The sequence below is a fragment of the Hippoglossus hippoglossus genome, chromosome 3 (assembly GCF_009819705.1).
Source record: "Hippoglossus hippoglossus isolate fHipHip1 chromosome 3, fHipHip1.pri, whole genome shotgun sequence".
Classification (NCBI taxonomy): Eukaryota; Metazoa; Chordata; class Actinopteri; order Pleuronectiformes; family Pleuronectidae; genus Hippoglossus; species Hippoglossus hippoglossus.
In genome coordinates this window covers 16,908,530-16,931,966 of record NC_047153.1, presented here as the reverse complement: position 1 = coordinate 16,931,966, position 23,437 = coordinate 16,908,530, and the positions used below count along the sequence as shown (strand labels likewise).

General features: G+C 43.7%; 1 protein-coding gene across 7 annotated transcripts; it reads right to left on the bottom strand.

Annotated features, from left to right (window-relative positions):
- Positions 1 to 1,831: 1,831 nt before the first annotated feature.
- pax6b (paired box 6b) lies at positions 1,832 to 23,172 on the bottom strand. 7 transcript variants are annotated; one of them, XM_034581736.1, is made up of 14 exons: positions 22,977 to 23,172; positions 16,801 to 17,033; positions 13,509 to 13,562; positions 12,683 to 12,706; positions 10,069 to 10,199; positions 9,701 to 9,736; positions 9,399 to 9,614; positions 8,858 to 9,023; positions 5,449 to 5,607; positions 5,088 to 5,170; positions 4,812 to 4,962; positions 4,073 to 4,185; positions 3,694 to 3,835; positions 1,832 to 2,962 (listed from the first exon to the last, which is right to left on the bottom strand). In XM_034581736.1, exons 2-14 carry the CDS (start codon positions 16,811 to 16,813, stop codon positions 2,877 to 2,879), a joined length of 1,374 nt encoding a protein of 457 aa, XP_034437627.1. In that variant the 5' UTR covers positions 16,814 to 17,033; positions 22,977 to 23,172; the 3' UTR covers positions 1,832 to 2,876. The 7 variants fall into 7 exon arrangements, with proteins under 7 accessions (XP_034437627.1, XP_034437630.1, XP_034437626.1 ...); XM_034581739.1 differs by lacking the exon at positions 22,977 to 23,172 and adding an exon at positions 13,864 to 13,937 and having other exon boundaries at positions 16,801 to 16,931; XM_034581735.1 differs by lacking the exon at positions 22,977 to 23,172 and having other exon boundaries at positions 16,801 to 17,169.
- Between the last annotated feature and the right edge of the window lie 265 nt (positions 23,173 to 23,437).

The following is a 23,437-nucleotide window of genomic DNA, read 5'->3' as shown; positions in this document are numbered from 1 at the left end:
CACACAGTGCAGAATCAAACTGTTAATAGCAGAGTATCCTTCTCTATCCACCACTGTGGAAACTCACATTCAGATTTCCAGTACCCAAATTGGCGTCGCATTAAACGACAAGATCCAAACTGTACAAAGTTCTCGTGCAGGAACTTTTTACAGGAACTTATGTCGCCTGACTCTGTTGAGAGCGAGAATTACATTTAAACCTTTTCATCCCAAAGCTGTGTATTATTTAGACACTAATTGCAGTCTTTCTTGCATTTTGAATTTGTCTTTCATTCGCTCTCTGTAATTATTAATGTTCCTCCTCTGCCTCGGCACGTTTCGTCTGAGCTCCCTCTCTCCCCCCCCACCCCCACACCCCTCCCAGCGCTCTCAGAACAGTATTCCTCCGTCTGTGTGATAAACTGGTTTGAATGAATAGGGAAATTGCATTAGCCCCAGAAAAAAAATAAAAATCCGCTTAAAAATCTGATTAACCTCCAAGCCTCAAATTTCTGATTGGACTATTAAATATTGAGTGAGACGTGTAAATTCAATTAATCAATTTAGCAAGACTTTTGGTGGTTGGTACATGCTGTGTGAATGTTACCTGACCTTACTCTCTCCTGGATATCCTTTCCTTTTAGATGCTCTCTCGCTCACTCTAACACTCCCCTTCTAACTTATACACACACACACACACACACACACACACACACAGACATAGAGACACAGAGACACAACCCCCCTGCTGTGAAAGCAAGTGAAGCAAAATAACTCACTCTGCCATACAATCGCTCCTCTGCCTCGCTCTAGGCGCTGACTGCTTTATTCCATGACTTTTTTTCTCTCTCTCTCTCTCTCTCTCTCTCTCTCTCCTCATCCTCACTGGTTCTGTATATTTTTTTTCCCGTCCCATCGTAACTCTACTAAAACAAGAGCCAGCGATGGTGAATTGCTTGACCTTTCTCATTGTGTGTCGGCGGTGTTGTGCTGTGTGGTCTTTTGTCGACTTGGTTCAGCCCTGAGTGTTGTATGTGTGTTACCAGGCCTCGTCCTGGCATTTGTCAGCGTTGGATTTTCTGAAATTAGTTCAAATTTTTCCAGCGGGGGGAAAACTAAGCTTCTACTTGCTCGGTGAGGACTGACACTGTATTTGGACACAGCATTGAACAGGCAAAAATGCTTTCTTTAAGACACAATTTTACTGTACAAAATGTTTTTATAGTTTTCACAAAATACATTTAGAAAGCTCCATTTTAAATAAAATTAAATTGAAATATTTAAGAGACAGCGTGTAGACGTTTTTTTTTTGTTGTTTTTTTTTTTTTATCTCAGAAGCATTGCTCAGACGTAAACCCAGTATGTGTCCATGTTCTACGTACACACTGAAATAAATGCAAAACTCAACAAGAGCATGACAGATGATGCTAGAAAAACCCTCCCATGGTCTTCAGTTATAAATAACGGACTGCAGGGTTCGACTGCAGTCTCACGAACTCCAAGCCAATGTAATCGAACAGAACGTGTTTACAAAAAAAAGTTTTTGCAACACAGGACTAATATCTTAAAAAAAACATTGTGTACTAGATGAAATACAAAGGCTTTGGTCTGTTTTACAATCAACAATGATTAAATCTGATATGTACTTGTAAACAACTGCCAAACACTTAAGTTTAAAACTCTGTCAAGCAATGTTTAATCATAATTATAGGAATTAAATATTTCTAGTTGCACAAAAAGAATTTTGACCATAGGACACTATAATACAACTATACCTAAGAGACAAATTGTACCTGACCCTAAAGTAATGTATTTTATGATGCATGGAACATTTATAGAATATTCTCGGGGATATAAATGAAATCAACTTTTATTGGAGAAATCTTTCTGGAAGATTTCTAGGGAAGACAAGTACTTTACATTTTGACATAAACAAACTGGATTATATCGAAGACGCAGTCTACCATTTACAGACTACAGGTTTTTTCTTTTACACCTGTTTCCCCACATTTAATGTTCTTCGTGGTAACCTAGAGTCAATCCAGCCACCGAAGCGAGAGGTCCAAGTTGTGTCACGTGCTGCACCGTCTCTGTGCACTTTGAGCCGTTGATAGTGGTCCGTGTCTAATTAGCCGGCAAACGTTAGGCCAATGTCAGAGCAGTCGGGACCACAGCCTCAGTGGGTGGATCGAGTTCAGAGCTTCCTCTGCTAAATATCCATTCGTAAAGAAATAAGATCAATAAATATTTTTTTTTTTCGACACAGTAAGAGTCTTCCCTCCAGCTTTTTCGTCTTTAATGATATGCAACAGCGTCCAGAGACCATGCAAAAGGCTGGTAGAAAGTCTCGATATAAGCAGATTAAAAGATAGTCATGGCAGAATCTCTCGGGTTCTCCTCTCGCAAACAAACGCAAGACCAACATGGTTTTCTAGCAGTCCATCTATCAGTACTTGATCTTGGTTTTTCATATTAACATACAAATGGCCATTTACTAACACACCAGAGAAAAAAGGAAACAATGACTGAAGTTGGAAATAGAAAAAAAAAACAGATAAGTTTTTGTTCCATAGAAATTTAACACCGGGCACTTTACAGAGGTCCATTTTTTTCTGTCTTTCCATTGTTCTCTCTTCCAAGTCCTCGTTTGATTGTGCCTAGAGCTACGGAACAGCACACAGTCCCAATGGAAAAACAAAGCCCAGACGTCCCAAGGCTCTCCCAGAGTCTCTCTTTCTCTCGCATTCTTCCTTTCTTTCTTCCTCTCCTCTCCCGTTCCTTTGCCTCTTCTCAACCCTCTTTCGTCTTCTCTACTCTCCTGTGCCGTGTATGTGTGAGGAGCACTGCCGGAGGGCGATGGTGAAGTGGGTGGTTACAGGGTGAAGTAGCTCTTCTCTCTACTGTAGTCTGGACCAGTACTGAGACATGTCAGGCTCGCCCCCTGGTACTTGGACAGGGACAGACACTCCAGGAGAGATGAGTCCTACAGAGAGAGACAGAAAGATAAAGAAATCAGTTAAAAGAAATAACAGAATAAATGAAAAAGAAAGCCCTGAAAGCCGGCATGCTGAATTAGATGAATGGATGCACTTTAGTTAGCCTTGTAGCACAAAGCAATGTGTTTTTAAAAGCTTGCAAACAGTGAAAACATGCAGTGAAGCCGCGGCGAGTCAAAGCTCTGCACGTGGCCGCTCGGTAAAATGCTTGCAAGCTCAATAAATTGAGGCTTTGGCAATGGCATTTAAACAGAGAGAGTACAACAGCAAATGAATCAAATTAATTAGCAATTTAGCACAGAGGAAATGTGGTTATGCATGATTAACTCTTCATGACTATAACCAGTATATATGGCTCTCGGTAACAGCACCCTAATGGGGTGGAACTAAACTATGGGCTGGAGTAGCGGGACTGACATGATGGCGATGGAATGAGCTCCTTTCATGCAGCTGCAGACTGAGGATGATATGAAATGTAGAGACAGTGATCCGCAGATGTTTAAACCATGAAGAGTCTCGAATGGACCGAAGAGGACGGTGGGGTGGGGGGGGGGGGGGGGGGGTTAAAGGAAAGTTGCCGTGACAGATCATGAATCAGAGAAGGCTATGTAGTACCCCCTAATTAAAGGAAAGGTGGCAGATATTTCTCAAAAGAGTGCACGATTCGATCGGATTAGCTCCCGAGCATGTTGGTAAACAATGAATATTTTCTGCCTACCTGTTGAGGTGGTACCAGAAGTGGTCATTGATTGGCTGTTCATATGTGCCTGCATATGAGGGGGCGTGTATGTGTCGTAGCTCCGCCCGTTCACAGGCGGACTGGTAGGCAGCATGCAGGAATAAGAGGAGGTCTGGCTGGGCTATAGATGGGGGAGAGAATATTACATTAGCTTAGCCAACCATCAGCTCAGTATAGTCTATGATACTGTAAGCTTTTCATGTTTTAATTTTATTCATAAATTTCGTCCTGTTAACTTATATACTTTCATTAAATAGACGATTTTAAAGGAAAGTGTTTGGCCAGGAAAAACATCTTTACATAAAATACACACATTTTTAAACATGTATTGAGTCATGAGGATTTTGCTCCGACTTACTTGCATAGCTAGATTGTTTCCCATGGTGAAGCTGGGCATGGGGGGCAGCGCACTGTAGGTGTTTGTGAGTGCAGAGTCGGGTCTGCCCAGCATTGACCCCGTGGTGAAAGACACTGTGAATGAAAAAGGGAAAACATGTGATTAGAGGCACAGAAAACACACACAATTAACACACACACACACTCACAGTGACACTGCAGTGTGAGAGACTTTCTCTTCCGAATTGGGAAAATGGGGTGAGGCCTCGTTTGACAGTCTGATAGGCCTGGACAGAGTCTCCTGTGTGTGTGTGTGTGTCTGTGTGTGTGTCTGTGTCTCTCAGGTGATTGACTTGTGAGCGCCAGCTTCAGTTCTGCCGGTGTGCCCTCGTGCCTGACTTGGTAATTACGCAGATAGTCAGCTGAGAAGTTTTGCTCAATCATCCATCCAAAGGAAACCACTGGTGTTACATGTGAAGCAGAGCACAGCCACTGAGGCCTCTTCTCCGTTTGTGTTACCCAGCATGCAGGCTGTCAATGTGTAGTGATCTTATACCTGAAGTCATGAACAGGAACATGTGTAGTCCCCCCCCCCCCCCCCCCCCCCCCCCCCCCCCCCCCCCCCCCCCCCACCTTGTTAAAGCAGTAATGCATGTGCATGCTTTTGCAGCACAACAGTTGGTTTATTTTAATGTGATGTTATTCTAAGGGGTAGTGGGGGGGTTGTCCTGTGAGCTTTGCCCCAGCTGTGGAGGACCTACCCGGTGTGGTGGGCTGTGGGATGGCCTGGTAGACGCTGGTGCTGAAGCTGCTGCTGATGGGGATGTGACTGGAGGAGTTGTTGGCCTGACGGCGCTGGTTCCGCAGCTTCTCCTCTCGCCTCCACTTTGCTCTTCTATTTGAAAACCATACCTGCGCAAAAAGGAAGAAAAAAAACCCCGTCATGTTAGTTTTCCTTCTTCCTCTCTCTCCCTCTCTCCACTAACTCGGTGACGTTATGAGAAATGTTCTGTAAAAGCAGTTGTTTGCTCACTCACTTGTATTCTCGCTTCGGGCAGGTCGATCTTCGCTGCTAGTCTCTCGCGAGCGAAAACATCTGGATAATGAGTTCTTTCAAATTCTGTGCGTAAGGGGGAAATGGCGCAACAGCAACAATGTCAGTAAATAAACCAGAAACCAGGTGGAGTCATATTGGCTAAATGAACTATTACTTATTAGCCACTTCATTTGTTATTGTTATTTGTTGAGTAGTAAACCGTTCATTTGTTTTAGGTTTTAATCCATTAGCGATTATCCGGAATGTGTTTAATTTCATTGATTTAAAAAAAAAAAACTAAACTTTTTTTTCAGACTAGATCAACACCCCAACAATCATTAATGATCGACTGATTTTTGCACCTTTTTCCAGCGCTTCGATCTGCTCCTGCGTGAAGGACGTGCGGTTTCTCTGTAGTTTCCTCTTGAGCTGCAGACGCATCTGTGTCTCCTCTGAGTCCTCCCCGTTCGAGCTGATGGAGTTTGTGTTTTCTCCCGCGCCGTCTTGTTGTTGGCAGCCTTCTGCAAAATAAAAAGAGAGGCCATATAATGGAAACACGCATTCAATTAGGTTGATTGAATAATGAATCCTCGGGTCTGCGTGTTGTATCACACGGTGCGACATCATTAATTAAAAGCCACGATCAGGGGTGGATTTCATTCAAGTCCGAGGAATTATTGTTGCCACTTTACAGACGAAAAAGCAAGTGTGGAGCCTTTTTTTTTTTCTTCTTCTTCTTCTTCATTATTGTTAAAGTGTTTATAAAATATTGTGGGAAAAACAGAGTGGAGGGGAGAAGGCCTCCGCGCACTTATCGCGCTCCAACAATGGCGTGTGTTGTGAAAAGGTTAAGAGAAATGTGACAAGATGTGGGGACACTCTTTTCACAGCCTATGAAATGTATTAAAACCCCAAACTCTCCACCAGCCCCCTACCCCCCAACCCCTGTTTTTTTATTTTATTTTTTTTTCTAGGCCAGAGCAATGCCTCAATGGCCGTTCCCATATGGGCGTTGGTATAGCCATTGAGTTGACCACCAACTTCTTGAATAGGAGAAGACGCTTTTCAGAATGATACAATGCCTGCAGGAGTAAGGGAAACCATTAAACTATGGACACAGTCAGGGGACGAGCGGTGAGCCCTCGGTGGGTGTAATATATGGGTGGGTGGGTGCTGTGGGTGTGGGGGGGGGGGGCTATTGGAGGGGATGACAAAAGGATTCTCTCTCTCTCTCTCTCTCTCTCTCTCTCTCTCTGGAGGCGCACAGGCTGTAGTGCTTTTGGCATTGTGCGCACGAGGATCCCCAGTCAACGGAGCTTTGAGTCCAGTGTGTTAACCCTTATCCACGGCCGTCATTAATCACGTCCCCCCGGCCCAGCTACACGCCAGTCAGGATTTCTGTCTTCAATTGGAAACAAATGAGTGAGGAGAGAGCATGCTACCCCCTGAACAACCCAAAATAAGGCCAATCTATTCACTGCGCCATGCTTGTCCGCCGGTGTGAGGCCCGAAGGCTCCCCTTCAGTGGCAGGGCGAGGCTTATCGACTAAATGTCTTGTCTGGTTGTTGGGGGACATCATTATCACACCGAGAAGTTAATGCGAAATTAAGCAGGGGGGGGGGGGGGGGAGTTGGAGCTATGATGGAGGGTGGTTTATGCAATATCTCGCTGATGTAATAGCTTGGACTCATTTTCAGCTTTTTTTTTTGCATGCAGATTTTGTTGATGTTCGGATCGAGTGAATGGTGCCTTGCTCAAGGACTTGTTGCAGGGAGGGGACGGCCTGTGCAGCCGTGCACCACAGCTCCTGCGTAATTGCTAAAAATATAGACGCCGGTTAGATTAACTGAGGATGAAGTTTATCTTAAAATCCTTTGCAAATTTTCTGCAGCCATAGACAGTGACTGGACACATATCCAGTGCGTCTATATGCGCTAGTCTTGCTTCACTGGAGGAGGGAACCTGATGCGACGTGTTTTTTTGACAATTTCCCCTCGCTGCAAAAAAAAAAAAGAAAAGAAAACTAGACTAAAAAGTATTCTTCTCTATAGGCCAATAGTTTGTATCACGCTATGTGTGTTTCTTCTCTCCGGCTAATCCATAAAAAGAAGTGAATGTGCAGCTATTATCCGTCTGCCAGACCCAGTGACGCTGGGATGGGATTTGTTTTCTTTATAAAAGCGCTGGGAAATAAACTCATTCTTTAGTATCACGATGTCTCAGCCAGTGAGGCGGAAAAGCAGCAGCAAAAAGAGAGAGAGAGAGGGAGAGAGAGATACCGAACCAATTGCGGCACCTTTCAGCTGCTGAGACCGGATCAAAACACTCTTGAGAAACCGCTTAGAACTGAAAGAGAAAGTGAGAGACTTAAATCCTATAGACGGGATTTAGAGCCATATAGCCGGCGAATGAGAAAGGGATGAAAGAGCGGAATCGGAGAGGAGTTTTATTCGTTTCTCTTTGGATAGAGTTGTCTTCTTTTGGGGCCCTGTCACTCTCCATGTCGCCATTATATCTGCTCACCCGGCTGACGCATGGAAAACAGCTTTTTCGTTCCCTTGAGACAACGGATTTACCATTATTATTATTTCATTGTTGATATTATTGCTGTTGTTATTATTATTATTGTTTTTTATTAATATTGTTCTTATTATTATCATTATTAATAGTATTGTTTTTATTAAACAATAATGATAAAATATCGATAAAGATATATATTTATGAAAATTATTAAATATCAGCTTTATAAGAAACTAATAATAATTGATCTAGATTATACCAATGGTTAACAGAGTAAAATTGAATAAGGTAAAATAATTATTATAGGATAATAATACTTAATATTAAAGGATAATAATTATTATAATAATATAGTTATAATTGTACATTTTTTGTAAATTGTTGTTAAAATTATTCAATTAAGTTGAATTATTTCAGTGTTGTAATGATCCCTTCCGCTTTACTGCTTGTTAACAACAGCCCCACGTGTCCACACAGTCATCAAACAAATGCAAATGATTTGTATTCCCCGTAAAGACTGAATTCCGCCGCTTGCATTTCCTCCCCTCTCTTCCTTATTTGAAAATAATAATAATAATAACTCTGCTCGGTGTTGGGCCTGCAGTGGGCCGACACAGGAAACCCTCTGAAGTGGAACATTTCCACATCAGCCCTGCCATCTCCACACTCCTGCATGTTGCCATAATGAGAGACAAAGCCCTCTCTAATGAGCAATTACATGTAGTGCGGGCCGTTCCCATAACCAATCATTGCGTGTGAAGGAAAACATTCCTTTGTACTAATATCCCGAGCGCACAGCTCCCCGGCTCTGCCTCCCCGTCAGGAGGGGAGGAAGGAGCAGGCTGTTGGACGGACACCTCTGCTGAAAGGACAAGCCGCTGTCACGCACATCCATGTCTGGGACAGTGGAGGCATTCACACTGCATGCATGGCCCATGGTTTCCTCCAATCGACCACTCTTAATTGGGGGTCTTGTTCAGGGCATCAATACAATACCTTTCCTGCAAACAGAGCCGTGGACCGGAACCGCTGGAATCTCTAAATGTATTTTTTATTTCCACGTGATTATCTAAGGTGACGCCTGTGGGCTTCATTTGAATGCATCTTAACTTTAAAACCCCGAAATCACAAGTCGCATATGTTTTTGAGACTGACCGTAAATTGTTACTGAGCTCCAGAGCCCAAATCTGCCGTATATGGACACATGCGTCAAGGTGTCTTTATTGCCACCGTGTGATAATGAGGCTCACCTTGGTTGGGCTGCCCTGGCACCGATGTTCCGGGGTACCAGCCGGGCCGGGTCCCCCAAGTTCCTGTCTGACCGTTGAGCATTCTCAGCTTGTCATACATGCCATCTGCGCCCATCTGTTGCTTTTCACTAGCCAGGTTGCGGAGGACTCTGTTTATCGATGACACCTGAATGACAAATTACATATGATATTAAAATAAGTAAGGATTGGGATCAGATGGAGCGCATGCAGAATCCGTGTGTTTCTATAAAGGCGCGCGTAAAGATGGGGGGGGGTGTGCAGCGGCTTCACTTGCGCGCGCACACTCGCCATATAATCACAATAAATGTGCGCAAATGGACAACGAGCTGCTTCTAATTGACTGTATATGTTCGCTTGATCACGGACGCAGTAATGCGTGCGCCACACTTTGGAACCGCAGTGTATTTCATAAGAGTGAATGGTTGGATGCCCATCTCCTCTTCCTCCAGTGCATGAGAAAAAAAAGTCATTTCATGTGGCAAATTAAATCATGCACACAACTTGCGGTGTGCGCACTTACGCTGGGTATGTTGTCGTTGGTGCAGACCCCCTCCGACAGCAGTCTGTCGCGGATCTCCCACGCGAAGATAGACGGACACTCCCGCTTGTACTGAGCGATTTTCGCGACCACCTCCGGAGTGGCGACCCTGGGCTTGCTGCCGCCTATCGCTCTCGGTCTTATGGAGCCAGTTTCATAGTATCTTCCCAGGATTTTGCTCACGCAGCCGTTGGATACCTGGATGGAAAACAAAAGACACAATTCACATACATTATTTACGACTATGTAGCGGAATTTCTATGATGGCGTCAAAGAATTATCACCTTGTCACTATCCAGCACTTGGACTTCATCATGGGTCTATAAACACAAAGAATATGCCTTGAATAGTATATTAGGCATTTTCTCACAATAGATGTGTTCTTTATAAATAGCAGGCAGATTACTTTCCTTGCTGTTGGCTTTTTTTTTGTTCTCATGCATTCATTTTCTATACGTAATATTTTATTTTAAAGCGAGCCTCAATTGAAATAAATTTGGCAACAAGAAGCATGGATTTAAAAGCAAAAAACCCTACCGTTACGTCCTTCGTAATTTTTGCTTTAATTATTTTATTATTTCCAGGCTGTATCCACTGAAAACAAAGTCTGGATGAAAGCTGTTTTGTGTTGTGAGAGAGGTTCGGTTGTCACCTGCAGTATCCTGGAGATGTCGCAGGGTCGAGCGCCACTGTGAGCAAGTTCAACTATTTTCTGCCTGGTGGAATCCGGCAGCGGTCTACCATTAACAAACACACCACCAAGCTGGTTTACGCCACTGTGACCTAGAAAAACAAAAAGCATCGCGGTCATCACATCGCACAACAGGACCCATGAAAATAACATGAGGTAAAGCACATTATTGTTATTGTTCATTTAGTGATGAGGAGAATGGGGTTTTATTCACGCGCAGGAGACTCGAGTTAAAGATGGAATATGGACACTGGATACAGAGGCGCTGGAGGTTTTTATTGGACTTGACTTCAGAAAATTAAAGAGTCAAACGTGTTGCTAAACACCGATGTAACATTTCTCTTTCAAATAGCTATCGGAACACTTCCCTCAACATTGCGCAGTAATCCGGTAACACATGCAGTAACATGGGTTTAAATAAAAAAATAAAAAAACAGCAGCGGCTCACAAACCGAACCAAAACAAAACAATATGTTTTTCCTCCGGTAACATCTGAACAAGTGAGTCTGTCCTCCTTTTATCAAACCGCTAAACTTCAGGATTAAAACTAGTCGCACCGTTATCTCCATCCCTTCATGCACAGCTGCTGCTCAGCACCAACACCAGCTCCTCATCCACAACCTATCCTCATAATAATAACCAGCAACACCGACAACTACACACAAACCAGCAGACCCGTGAAAATGTTTTAAATTAGCTTCTCATTCAACTGCATCGCTATTTGAAAAGCGACCTTAAATCGACAACTCCTTCTTTGGATAATCATCCAAAACGCACCATAATTACGCACGGGCAAAACAGGCAATACACAGGATACTAGCTCCAAAATAGCTATGTTTTATCATTGGTTGTTCTCTTAAAATGTCGCTTTTCAGATAGTATCCCTAAATAGTTCAATGGCATCTCTCTATAGTGCAGAATAATCCCGCAAACCTGAAGCCAAAAGGGAGAGCTGACTCCCCGGAGTGCCTGCGCCGCGCTCTGTCCCTCCGCTGCCTTCCCCTGCGCTGCCGCCCGGTACATTGACTCCGGGAGCAGAGGCTCCTTAGCAATAAATAAGCTCCAAATATAGAAGAGGGGGAAAATATGATGAGCCTGCCTGACATTTGTCTTTAAAATAAAGCTAGCTGCACGTCAAGTTTGAGCTTAATTTCTGGAAATAGGCGGAAGTCGCCTCGGATCATGCATGGGAGGCTAATTGAAAAGATCAGTTGGAGCACTTGTGGCAGGCATGTCACTTTATGACACCGCTCTGCTTTTGAAAATCGCATCGTCACGACAAATAGTAGCATGATAAAACGACCCTTTCTGTCTGCATTTGGATATCACTCAGACAAAATTGGACGCTACTCGTTTACCCTCCGAGGGAGACTTCGTTTTAAGGTGGCCAGGGGCTACGCGCGGTCACAGAAACGAGGGCGCGCCTGGATTCTTAACATATTAAAAGTGACATGCCGTTTTTTCCCCCCTTGTTTGTATTTGACAACAAATGCTCACAGCCACTGCAGTCCTGTTGTGAGCAATCGCTAGGCGTCTTTACTCTGAAATATGTCACAGGACTCTGCTTTTAAACTGGAGACTTTTATTTTACAGAAATCTCCTAAAAGGGAGTGAGGAATAGACCTGTTAAACTGAGCCATAGATCCCTTTGGGCCACTAACGTGTAATAATCTGCCTGTGTGGATCTGATTGACAGTAAATCCATTATCATCCCTCCTGCTCTTTGGTAATTCCAGGATTAAGTGGAATTAATAGACTTCTCATGCTGAAATTGGCCTGTGCGCACTAAGCAGCCCTGCTCTGCGGGTTCTCCGGGATCCCCTCCATCATCTCTGATTTATAACTATCACTATAAATCCTCCAGATCGATAAAACCGTCAGATAAGGACATCACATTTAAAAAGAAAAACACTCTCCTAAGGTTAAGTCTTAATCATGGTACAATTCCCTCAAGTGCCCAAGAGTCGATCTCGCCCGCTGGCGCTGATTACGCGCCTTGTATTCTATTGCAAGTCGACTAATAGGAAAACATATGGTGTCAATTTGGACGCTCCCCACCATATACACCCAGGAGTTATTAGCACAAAAGCCACCGAGGCCGCTGCGACCTTTAGACAACCCAAAGGGCCGGGCCCAATGATATCTCCTCGGCAATTCGCACCAGACATCACACGCCAAAGCCAGGGGAGCATCCCATTAACATCAATCCGCAGCAAAGCAGGAGCGCAGGGTGTTGTACACAGCTTTGATATGGCCCCATCATCTCAATAATGGACAATTGGCAAGCCGAAAAAAAAGGAAAGAAAGAAAGAAACGGAATCACTGCGCTCTGGCCTCCTCTAAAATGAATGGACGCCACCAGTTTGTAAAAAAAAAAACATATTTCTCATCACACATTTCTCTGTCCTTGCGCATGAATCACCTCTGACACATCATCCAACCATCCAGCCGCCATCAGGTCCCACAGTGAATTAGTCAAAAAACATATTGGCACTAATGCGCACAGATTACAGCACGAGAACAGACACGTCATCAAGGTATATGGAGAATAATATAATAAAATTATTCCACACACCTTCATCACAGATGTCATACACCTCTTGTCCAGCAGCAAGAGAGAGAATGTTTCATGTTTATCCTTTTTGGTTTCAACACACACACACACACACCAGGAACAACACAGACATTTCAACTCATCATGGGCCACTTAAGAGAGGCCGATAAGAAACTTGGTGTTTTTTGATGGGCACCCACGACAATATGGTTGTTAATATTTATCCTCCGCTGTGAGGCCTGCGGTTATAATCTAAAGCATTTCCTCTCCCTCCTACTTCACGCTGAAGAATATATGGACTCATCTACATAAGACATTATTGCTATTCCTCATGTTTCATGCAGGGCTCCTCTATATACGCAGCTAATCTCGTATGCAGCCTGGCAGCCAGCTCTAACGCTAATGCAGACGGCTGTGCAATTATTTAATACCAACTCAAGCAGAAACAAAAAAAAAAATATCTCCCTCTCACCCCAACCCCCCCCCCTCTATTCTCCCTCCCTCCCTCTCTCTCCCTCTCTCTCTCTCTCTCTCTCTCTCTCTGGAGCAGGACGACGTGTGATTAACTTGTTCAATAATAACTTGTCTATATACCTATCACTGCAAATATAGAAAAAAATAATGTAAATTAACAGCAATGAAACGGCCATCAAATAACAGAATATCCCCCCCCCCCCCCCACCGCCCCTCAAAGTCATGCACATTTATATTCCTGCACATACATCTCAAATAAGCTATAACAACCAATGCATAAAGGCTTTAATGTCAGTGGGTGTTCCAAAGTTTCAAAACATTGTATATAAAACAAGACTTAAAAATTGCAAATGTATAAAAAAAATCAACTTACTGTTCTGCATCATTGAGGCAACGCCAGACTCCCACGTGGCTTGGTTGTGGTATTCTACGCGTCAAAGGGGAATAACAAAGTTGGTTAGCATCAAATCCCATTTCCTGTTTTTCTTTTCTCAATTAAAAAAAATTATTTGCAACATTTCTTTATAATAAAGTTTGTTTGTTTTTTTTTGTTTCATCTCGTTCATCTCATTAGAATTTTATTTATCTGATGCATCTGGTGCGTAGAAACATTAAAAAGATGCATGATGCATTTTGTTTGATTTGATCTTCTTTAAAAAATTAAAAAATAGAAAATAAAAACACCTGCAGCAGTGTATGTATTTTAAGTGTATTTTAATTAAACTTGCCTGGAAACAGAGTTGACTGTCCACTGTATAACAATTTAGTCAATCATCTGCCGTTTGCACTACTTAATGTCTCCCTATAGGACAAAGCAAAACAACAACATTAGCACAGCCATTGCTACTGATGCACTCTGCTGTATCTGTCATGTCAGACTTTACCTGGCCACGCACATCAAGTACAAAAATGACAGCATTATAGGCTATTCTTTTTTGAAACGTCTCACTCTGCTGGGCCTGTTTCTACGTGTCCGCTCTTCTCTCTTCAGGACTTTTTTTCATGAAGTTCATATAAAGAAATCAGCCCTCATCTTCTCAGCGAGAGGTGCCCCTATATTCTTTTTCCCCTTTCTCCTGGACTTGATTTCCCTCCTCTGGTGGAGTCCATGGTGGAAACTGTACAGTGACACACGTTGTCTACCTCGCCTCAGTGCTCTGTAAAAGTCCAGACCAGGAGGGGGTACAAAGCTGGTGTACAAAGCCTGCTGGACTCTAACAATGCTGACCCCCCTCCCTCTCTCTCTCTCTCTCTCTCTCTCTCTCTCTCCTCTCTCTCTCTCTCTCTCTCTCCCTCCCTCTCTTTCTCTCTCTCTCTCTCTCTCTTTCCCTTCCTTTCTCTCCCCCCCCCCCCCCCCCCGCCCACCCACCTCTCTCTCTCTCTCTTTCCTCTGCCTCCATCCACCTCTCAAACCCGGGGCGAAAACTCGGCCTCCGCGACTAGAAACACAGCTTCCCCACTAAACACACCAACAAGTTCAGATTAATACAAAGAGCCGGAGGCATGCATCCACCCCCTCCGGGACCATTCACACACACACACACACACACACACTCTCTCTCTCTCTCTCTCTTTCTCACACACACACACGACCGTGACCCCGGTGCCGCCAGTGCGTGAATGTGGGGTTTTGTTTAGCCCTGCTTTTTCTTTCTTTCTTTCTTTCTCTCTCTCTTTCTTTCTCCTTCCTCTTCTCTTTTCATTTCTTTTCTTTTCTTTATCTTGTTTTTTCTCTTTCACCCGAGAATTTAAAAAAGCAATTTCTCGTTATAAATATTTGCAGGTTATTTTGCTGCTGCTGCTGGTGCGGCTTGTAAAGCGGGTTTTTAAAGGCACAACAGCGCAGTAGGGCGCTCAATTGGAAAAGACAAATGCATTAAAGAAGCCCATTGAAAAGGGGGGAAGAGATAAAAAGGGGGCCAAGGGAGGGAGAGGTCTGAAGTTTTCAATTTTCTCCCTCCGCCGCAAACTTGTGTTGTGTGTGTGCAGAGCAAAGAAAATGGCCTGAAATACGGACGTGTAACAGGCTGCATGTGTTTTTAGTCTGGTTTGTTAAGATGCATGTATGTACTTGTATATATTTAAATATATATACATACACAGGGCCAGTGTATTCCCACTGTAGCTTTCTGTGCCGTTGTAACAAACAGGCTGTGGCTCATTAATCAAATTCAGATTCCATCACACTGGCCCACACAGCCTGAATTAGCCTCTTTAGCATGACATTAAACCATTAAGAACAAGCACTAAATCATTCACATATTAGTAATAATTATTTTACTCCTGATGTTGAAGTAAATGTTGGAGACAAAATATTTAAAATAAAACCATTGTGTTCATTAAGCCCGAGCAGGCTGCAAATTGCACCGCAGTCAGTAGCTTTCAGCCCCGCAAAGGTCCAAGTGGTTAATCATTTATTTAAGGTCGAAAGCTCAAACGTTGTTGTTCCTGAGGTTAACTACGATCTAATCTGCATTTATTTTCCTTTAGTAATCCCTAACAACAATGTCTTGATTCAAACATGCTTATTCTGCCCGCTGGATGCTGCGCTCGCCAACATTCAGATGCAGAAACAGTGCGTGTATAGGCCCCGGTGCAAGGTGGAGGCTAAAAAAAGAGAAAATACATGGACATGGAGGTCATTTAAAAATAAATATATTACTGTAAATATTACAGAATATACGTGATGAATTAGTTATTAGCAGTAATTTAATTAAGAGGATAAAAAAAATATCATTATTATAGGCCTGGTGCATTTTGTTACAATTTAGCTTTTTAATTTCTATTATATTTTGTATATTTTCTAATTTAATTATAATAAAAGTATCTTTAAATTCCAAAATAAAAATCGTATCATTTCATTGTTTTAATGCATTTATTTTATTTTACTATTTCCCTCATTTGTTTAGAGAAAATAATTTGCAAGCAGCAGCAATCCGTGTCCAAATCTTAGAGTTAATTTAATAAAATAAAAAAGTTATTTTGGAAGCATTATTTGATACTTTAGACACTTGATACTTTAACTTGTTTTCTGCAGTGGTAAAATATAAAAGTAGTTGGGCTCGCTGTCATTAAGGTGAAGGTTGAAGCAGCGTACAGAGAGACAAAAAGTTGTATTTTTTCTGACACACAAACAAACATATTTAAATAAAATAAATAACCGGCCTCCTCCCCAAGAGGCTTCGTGGAGCCTGTTTTTTTTTTTTTTTTTAGAAGAAGGCGCTTGGGTGACTCGCCTGCATGAATCAATCTGACACCTTTCCTCAACGGGTCATTGCGCCCCATTCTCCACGATGATCACTGTCCTGGCCCAACGTGACTTTTTACTCTTTGCTGTCATAAATAAGCGGTAAGCTATCCGTGGGCCTAAACACGACAACAACGGGGGGAAGAAATGAGCAGACAAAACAGACGAGAGAGACGCTGAAGGCTGCTCGCACTTTGCGCAAGAGTCCAGTCAGCCAAGAGACACAGGCTGCACAGCCCAGAAGCATTACACCTCACCACTGAACCTCAACCTATACATGCGTGAGTAATAATCATAATAATCATAATAATGATAATAATAATAACAACAATAATAATAATAATATTTTTTGACATGGCACAAATAATAATAACTCCATCATTTAACAACACAGACAAACTTTTAGTCAGGATCTCACCTTTTTGGGGCATCCTGCGTCGTTGTCAGAGTCCTTGGCAAACTACAGGCTATACAGTTTACAGCCTTGTTCTCTCCACACCTCGCAGAAAAGAGATTTTTAAAAAGAAAAAAAACGCCGACCAGGATCAGTCTCTCTCTCTCTCTCTCTCTCTCTCTTTCTCGGGAAGTTTCGAAGACGGGGAAAAAATTAGTTTCCAGTGGTCTTCGGCTGCGGAGACGGAGGGGATATCCCTGCGAAGGAGACAGAGATTGACAGTGAACTCAGATGTCAGGACGCACGGACTTTGGCGGAGGATGTGCGCTGGCGTGTGAGCGAGCGAATGAGCGAGTCGGAACGGGAGAGAGTGGGGAAAGAGAGAAAGAGAGAGGGGGGGGGGGAGGAGAGGAGGAGGAGGAGGAGGGAGAGGGAGAGGAGGGAGGGTGAGTGGTGGTAGAAGGAGGAGGAGGAGGAGGAGAAGGAGGAGGAAGGGGGGGAGAGAGAGAATGAGCACACCTATGCTGATTGGTGATGGAACAAGTGTATTAATGTATGTGTTCCTGGTCTGCTGTGTGTGCGCCCTCGCCTCGCATCGCCTCGCCTCCCTCCGCAGCTCTTCACTGGCCCATTAGCGCGACCCGACCTCTGTCATCATCCCCCATATAAACACTTCCCCCTGCGCCACAGCCAAAGCGGGAAACGGGGCCGAGCCACAGCGAGAGAGGGAGAGAGAGGGAGTGTGTGTGTGTGTGTGTGTTTGTGTGTGTGTGTGTGTGTGTGTGTGTGTGTGTGTGTGTGTCGTCTTCCCCAACCCACTAATCAGCCCACGCATGCAAATACCCTGCGCTCTTGCTGAATATTGCCCCTATTGCAGAGCAACTGCCTTTGGAAATGCCCATTGGACGGAGAGGCTCTATTCTTCCAGGCTGAATCGAGTGCGCGCAGGGGGAATCTCAGGCATGTTCAGCCCGGACCTGAGGCTACAGCTGCGGGGGTGAGGGACAGAGTAGCCGCGCTGCGCCTGAACAGTGGAGCTTGTACAACACATAGTCTACAAATAAAATACACAAAAGAGCTGCAGCCTGGCTTGGGTGAAAAAAAAAGAAAAAGCTTAGCTGCAGAAGCAGTTAATGTTGCAGAGACGCATAGAGCGATGCTGGTGAAAAGTTTGGAGACATGTTGCGTAATTGCACCTGTTTGTTTGTGTTTGTTTGTTTCCGCATCATTGTGACCTGCAGAAGGAGATGCTCGCTGAGAGAAAACAGTGTCCACAATAACACACAACGCCTTCAATCAGCCTCACACATGAATTATACAAATTTAAAAAACAATAACATGGGAAGCCAAAGTTTTGAGAACAGAGCTTTGGTGCAGTATGGAAAGTTTCAATTTTCTTCAAAAGCTCCAAATGGCACCATGTGTGTTTGGAAATCTTTTTTATTATTTGTGAATGGCCCACTCTCACTGAAAACAATCAGACATGTCCACCACGTGCTTTTGTTGATTCTATGTAGGTATCACCTTCCCCCTGCAACAGCCCCCCCTGTCAACAAGAACGCCATGCGTAAAAGAGCGCAGCCTTTAGGGCAAGCTCGGCTGCTTTTTATGGACACATTTGCGAGGCACGGCGACGTCACTCCCCCCTACGACCTGACAGCAAATAGCACGCGTAAATAAAGTAAAGCAAATGACTGTGTAGCCATGGCCACACGCTCCCCGAAAAAAAACCCCGCCCTGGTTGAATGACTGGCCATTAACGCACACCTCAACGCACCCAAAAGCAACCCCTCTGCGCCCGTTTTTTGGAGCACACACCCGGACCTTTGGGCAGCACCAGTCTCGGCAATGAGGAGCCCCGTCGTTTTACTCCTATAAAGGAGGAGAAGAACCGAAGGGGAAGGGGGGGAAGAGAATGAGGCTTGTGGGGAAGTGGAAGCCAAAGCAAAGCAGAAAAATGGGGTGCATCAAAGGGCAATGAGAGAGAGAGAGAGTGAGGGGGAGGCATACGCAGGGGGAGGGGAGAGAGAGATTGCTTCTTTTTTTTTAGGATGGGGGCCGTGAAATGAAGTCATGGAGGCCTACACTTGACTTTCTTTGACATGTGAAAAAGTAGGAGAAGTCATAGCTCATCAATAAAACACTTTGGAGGTGAAAGAGGGCTCCCTAACAACCATCGCATTCCTGACTGCGAGTTCAATGAGTGGACAAACGACTCTGCCAGAGAGAGAGAGAGAGAGGGAGAGGAGGGGTGAGGAGAGAGAAAGAGGGGAGAGAGAGAGAGAGAGCGAGGGAGAGGGGGACTGCCCGGCTTGAATGGGGCCCTCAGTGGGCCGGCGAGATAATGAGCTGAGAGGAGCGGCTCAAACTGTCACCGAGGGTCCCGCGGTGAGGAACAACACTTTGGCCACTGCTCCTTCATCAAACAACCCGTAAACTAAACGAGCACATTCATCTGTTTCTCCTTCCTGCATTGTTTCTGCGCTCACTCAGACTGGTGGCGAGGCCTTACCGTGAATGGTCGCAGCTTATATCAGCTGTGTATGTGTGTGTGTGTGCATGGGAAGGGGAGAGGAAGGGTTCCCCAAACATTTTCACGTCAAGGACCCCCCCCTCCTCCTCCTCCTATTAGACATACATCAGACCACAAACACCCACCTCCTCTCTGCAAGTCACCCCACTTATAATTTTACTGTACAGCTCAGCATGGACACACTCAGGGCGCATGGAGTAAAACAAAATCTTTTTTAAAAAAAATCATTATCATGCAAAATCATGTTTTCACAGTTTTCATGAGGTTAAAGGTCGAATTTTCTGGCATCACAGAGAGAATGAACTTGGACTGGATTAAAGTTAGAGGCAGTGGGCAACACGGGAAAGTAGAATAATATAGAGGTCTGAACTTCTGCAGTGTTTACTCCACCGTGCGTACTCGTGCATGTGGCTTTGGCTGCTGCGTCTGTTCCGTGCACATGGAGCCATTAGTTTTGCACTTAATAAATACAAAATGTAATGATTGTAAAAAATAAAAAAAAAACACTAATGCTGCAGAAAACCCACAACATCTCCTCAAGCACAACTTGTTCCTGTCCTTTATTAAAAATACTTATTTACAACCTTTGTTGTGTAAATGTCAGAGACTGCAGCTGTCAGAAAATTCTCACCACTAACCTGCCTGTGCGCTGAAAAGACAGATTCCCTGATGAGTGTGTCAAGTAGTTTTCTTTGGAAACAATACCTCCACTAGGTTATTGATTTCTTTGGTTAAGCTGTAAATCCGCTCCAAGAGCTAATTCGTTGTCTCCACTCTCAAGAGATTTCTTTATTTTTTTTGTGTGTGTTTCCTTCCCTTTTATAAGCCAGGTATATACAGCTTTATCAGCACTGTCAAGGAGCCATATATTCCCTCTCCCATCTTTGTTGTTTGTTTGTTTTGTGACGCTGGCAAGCTGTGGACTTTAAATATAAAAAAAATCGCGATATGCTCAGGTTGGGAAAGCAATTAGCCCAATTCGGATTAGCAGCAACTAATGTCATAGGCCTTGAAAAGAAAGCCTAATCTGGTCGCTATTTTCCCCCTGAGCCCGGGGCAATGTGGTATTTGTACCCCTGTAGAAACTTTTAAATACAAAATAGAGAAAGAAAAGAAAAGAAAAGCATAAAGGGGGGGGGGGGGGGGGGAGCTGCAGTGACAAACAGTGGCATTGTTTTTGGACTGGGACAGGGGATGTAGAGGAGGGTAAACCCTGCTCATTTATAGCTTTTATTGAGGATGACACTCTTGTCTCCACTGGATGATATAAATCTGTATGAGATAAATTCCTAAAACTGCTGGAGTGATTCCAATGAAAATATATCGTTATTTTTGTTCTATTTAAAATGTATTCATGCATGATTGTTTGCCTTTGTGATGATCCCCCACTGGAGGTCAGAGTTTACTCACCTTTTATTTATCAGGACGTCTGGGGAGGTCTATTACCAGATCTTCGAATATTGCCCAAAGATTGTTGACAGGTTAATAAACACAAGGAGGCAAATGAGAGCATATTGATCCATGTGATTGATCGGGTTTGTTTATGTTGTTGTCGAGGCACGGTTTACTTCTGACCTGAGGAGGGGACAACAGTAAAAACCTGTTTTGGTTTTTTTTTATAAATGCTGCCTGCTTATTATCACCTCCCACTAATCCCAACTCTACCTGCTGTTCAATAAAAACGGATCATTTACAGGCCGCACTTTTAAAAACACCTGCTTTACGCACTGCTGCGCAAACACACACAGCCAATATTATTATTATATAATATTATTAAAATTATTATTAAATATTGTTATTATATGACTGCTATCTTTGTGGTTGTTATCTTGCACGTTTAGCAGTTTTGTCTATTATAATAATATTGTCAGTGATACTACTTTGATGTATTTTGGTAGGAAAAAAATGTTTAAACAAATAACAGTTGGTTTTAAAAAATCAAATTAACATATAACCAACCACTCTTATTATTATCATTATTTATTTAATTTATCTCAATGCTCATTACAAATGTCGACCTACATTCTTGTTGAAGTGACCTGACATCCATCACACAGCCTCGTTTTGTCAGGTTTGAAAAGACATCGCTGCTTCATTTGCATTCATTATTTGCACTTTTACATCCATTTTTCTGTTTTTTGTTTTTTTTGTATTTATTCATTTATTTTTAATCTACAATAATTTAACAATCACGTGCGCGTTCGACTTCAGCGCACGGAGCGCCACGCACCCGGAACAGCAGCACATGTATTAACGTCGAGTCATTAAGCGAATTGAAGGAAACATGACTCCATCACCAAGTGGATAAATCCACCGTGGTTTCTTCAAGAGAATAAGAAGTTCGCTCATATGTTTATTCTGTTTATTCTAAATCTAAAGCCCAAACAAAAAAAACACCTGATTTATTTGTGCTTTTGAAACATGTTCCATCCAAATAGAACACCTAAAAATAAACAGTATATTCACATAAATCATGGTGCACCCTCCTCTTCCTCTTCGCGAGGCAGGAGGATGTTTTGATGGCCACTTTAATTCAAATGTGTGTTGTTGTTGTTGTTGTTGTTGTTTTTACTAAAGTAGTTCAGCGATCCTGGAAATCTGCATGGAGGCGAGGGGAGGATGTTTCTTGTGGGTGTGCAGTCCACAGAAGCCCTCTCCTGGCAAGAGGCTGAAGGCTGGATAAACACCGGGGCGGATGGCGTCACAGCACTACACGGCAAACGTGACAGAGAAACACTGGATCCAAACACACAAGGAGCTGCGTGGACCCGAGGCACCCGACGTCTCCCAGCTACTGTTTGGAAGTTAGATCGTATCTTCAACATAACGAGGATTTGTTTTAAATGCACAAGAAAAGTTAGACTAAAAATCTACTCTAACCAAATACAAATAAATGCGATTATAACGACTAGGCCCAGAGTCTTCCACAGACTAAAACCAATGTGAAAACCCGCAAGGCGCACATGTCATTTCTCATCCATGCGCAACGGCCTGCACTGGAACATTTGACACACTCCCTAATTTTTCTGCAAGTTGCTGTCAAAACGTAGAAAATTTGTTTTTACAACACGAATAATGACTTTTTATACTCAACGTCCAAGCCGACATATTTACTTGTCCGTCCGTAAACAAACACGTGGATCGCAGCAGGATGAAGCAGTGAAACGGTCCGCTGATGGACAGCGTCATGTCCACCGGAGCTGGATGGATCTCACGCACTTTCAGTTTACGACAGGTCGAAAGCCTTTCGATTTCCCCTGCGTAAAGCTCGCAATAACGCTTGCATAATCGCTCGCTTTTAAGAAGTGACGTGCGCTTAATTCCTCAGTGAAGATCAGTAATTACGCGCTGGGTGTGTGTGTGTGTGTGTGTGTGTGGCAGCAGAAACACAAGTCAGCTCGCCCAGCTCAACTTTGTGTGCGTGTGCACCTCCTGTAGCCTGCACAGGGAAACGTACTCAATCATTTTAACTAACTTTACCACAGCACCAATCTGCACGCGCACTGCAGCTTTCTGCTTTTAATGTTCGCCTGGCTGCAGGGACATGTGCCATAGGAGCGTGCAATTTCGCTGCGTGTGCATTTTCTCAGAGAGATAATTACAAGCGCATATGGGCTTTAAATGTTGAAAAGTAACTTTAAAGGAATTAAAGTCCGTCCAAACTCACCGGATGAGCGACAGCAGACACGTCTGAGCGGTATCCTGTGCGTAAAAACTCGCTGCTTCCTTCCTTCCTTCCCCCCGGATCTCTCCTCCGTGAAAACGTATAGGTCCCGGTCAAAGAATCTATCTACCTTTGGATCCGCCGTGGAGTTGAAATGTCAATGCGAGCGGTGGAAAAAAATCTGCGGCTCTTACCAACAACTTTCCCTTCAGCATCAGCCTCGAGTTGGCAGTGATTGGCTGGAGCGACGGGTCGACGTCATACCTTGGACAGGACAGAGCGCAGAACGGGGAAGTGCACAAGGTAGCGTCCATGTGGAGCGCAGCACCGGCCTGTTCGCGTTGCAGTGGACGTGTGTGGTGCGCGCAGGGACTGACAGCTAACACCTCACTGTGCAGGGGACACTCCGGCTTTATTTGTCTTTTATTCTAAGATATTCTTATATTATTCTGCCCAAACACTTT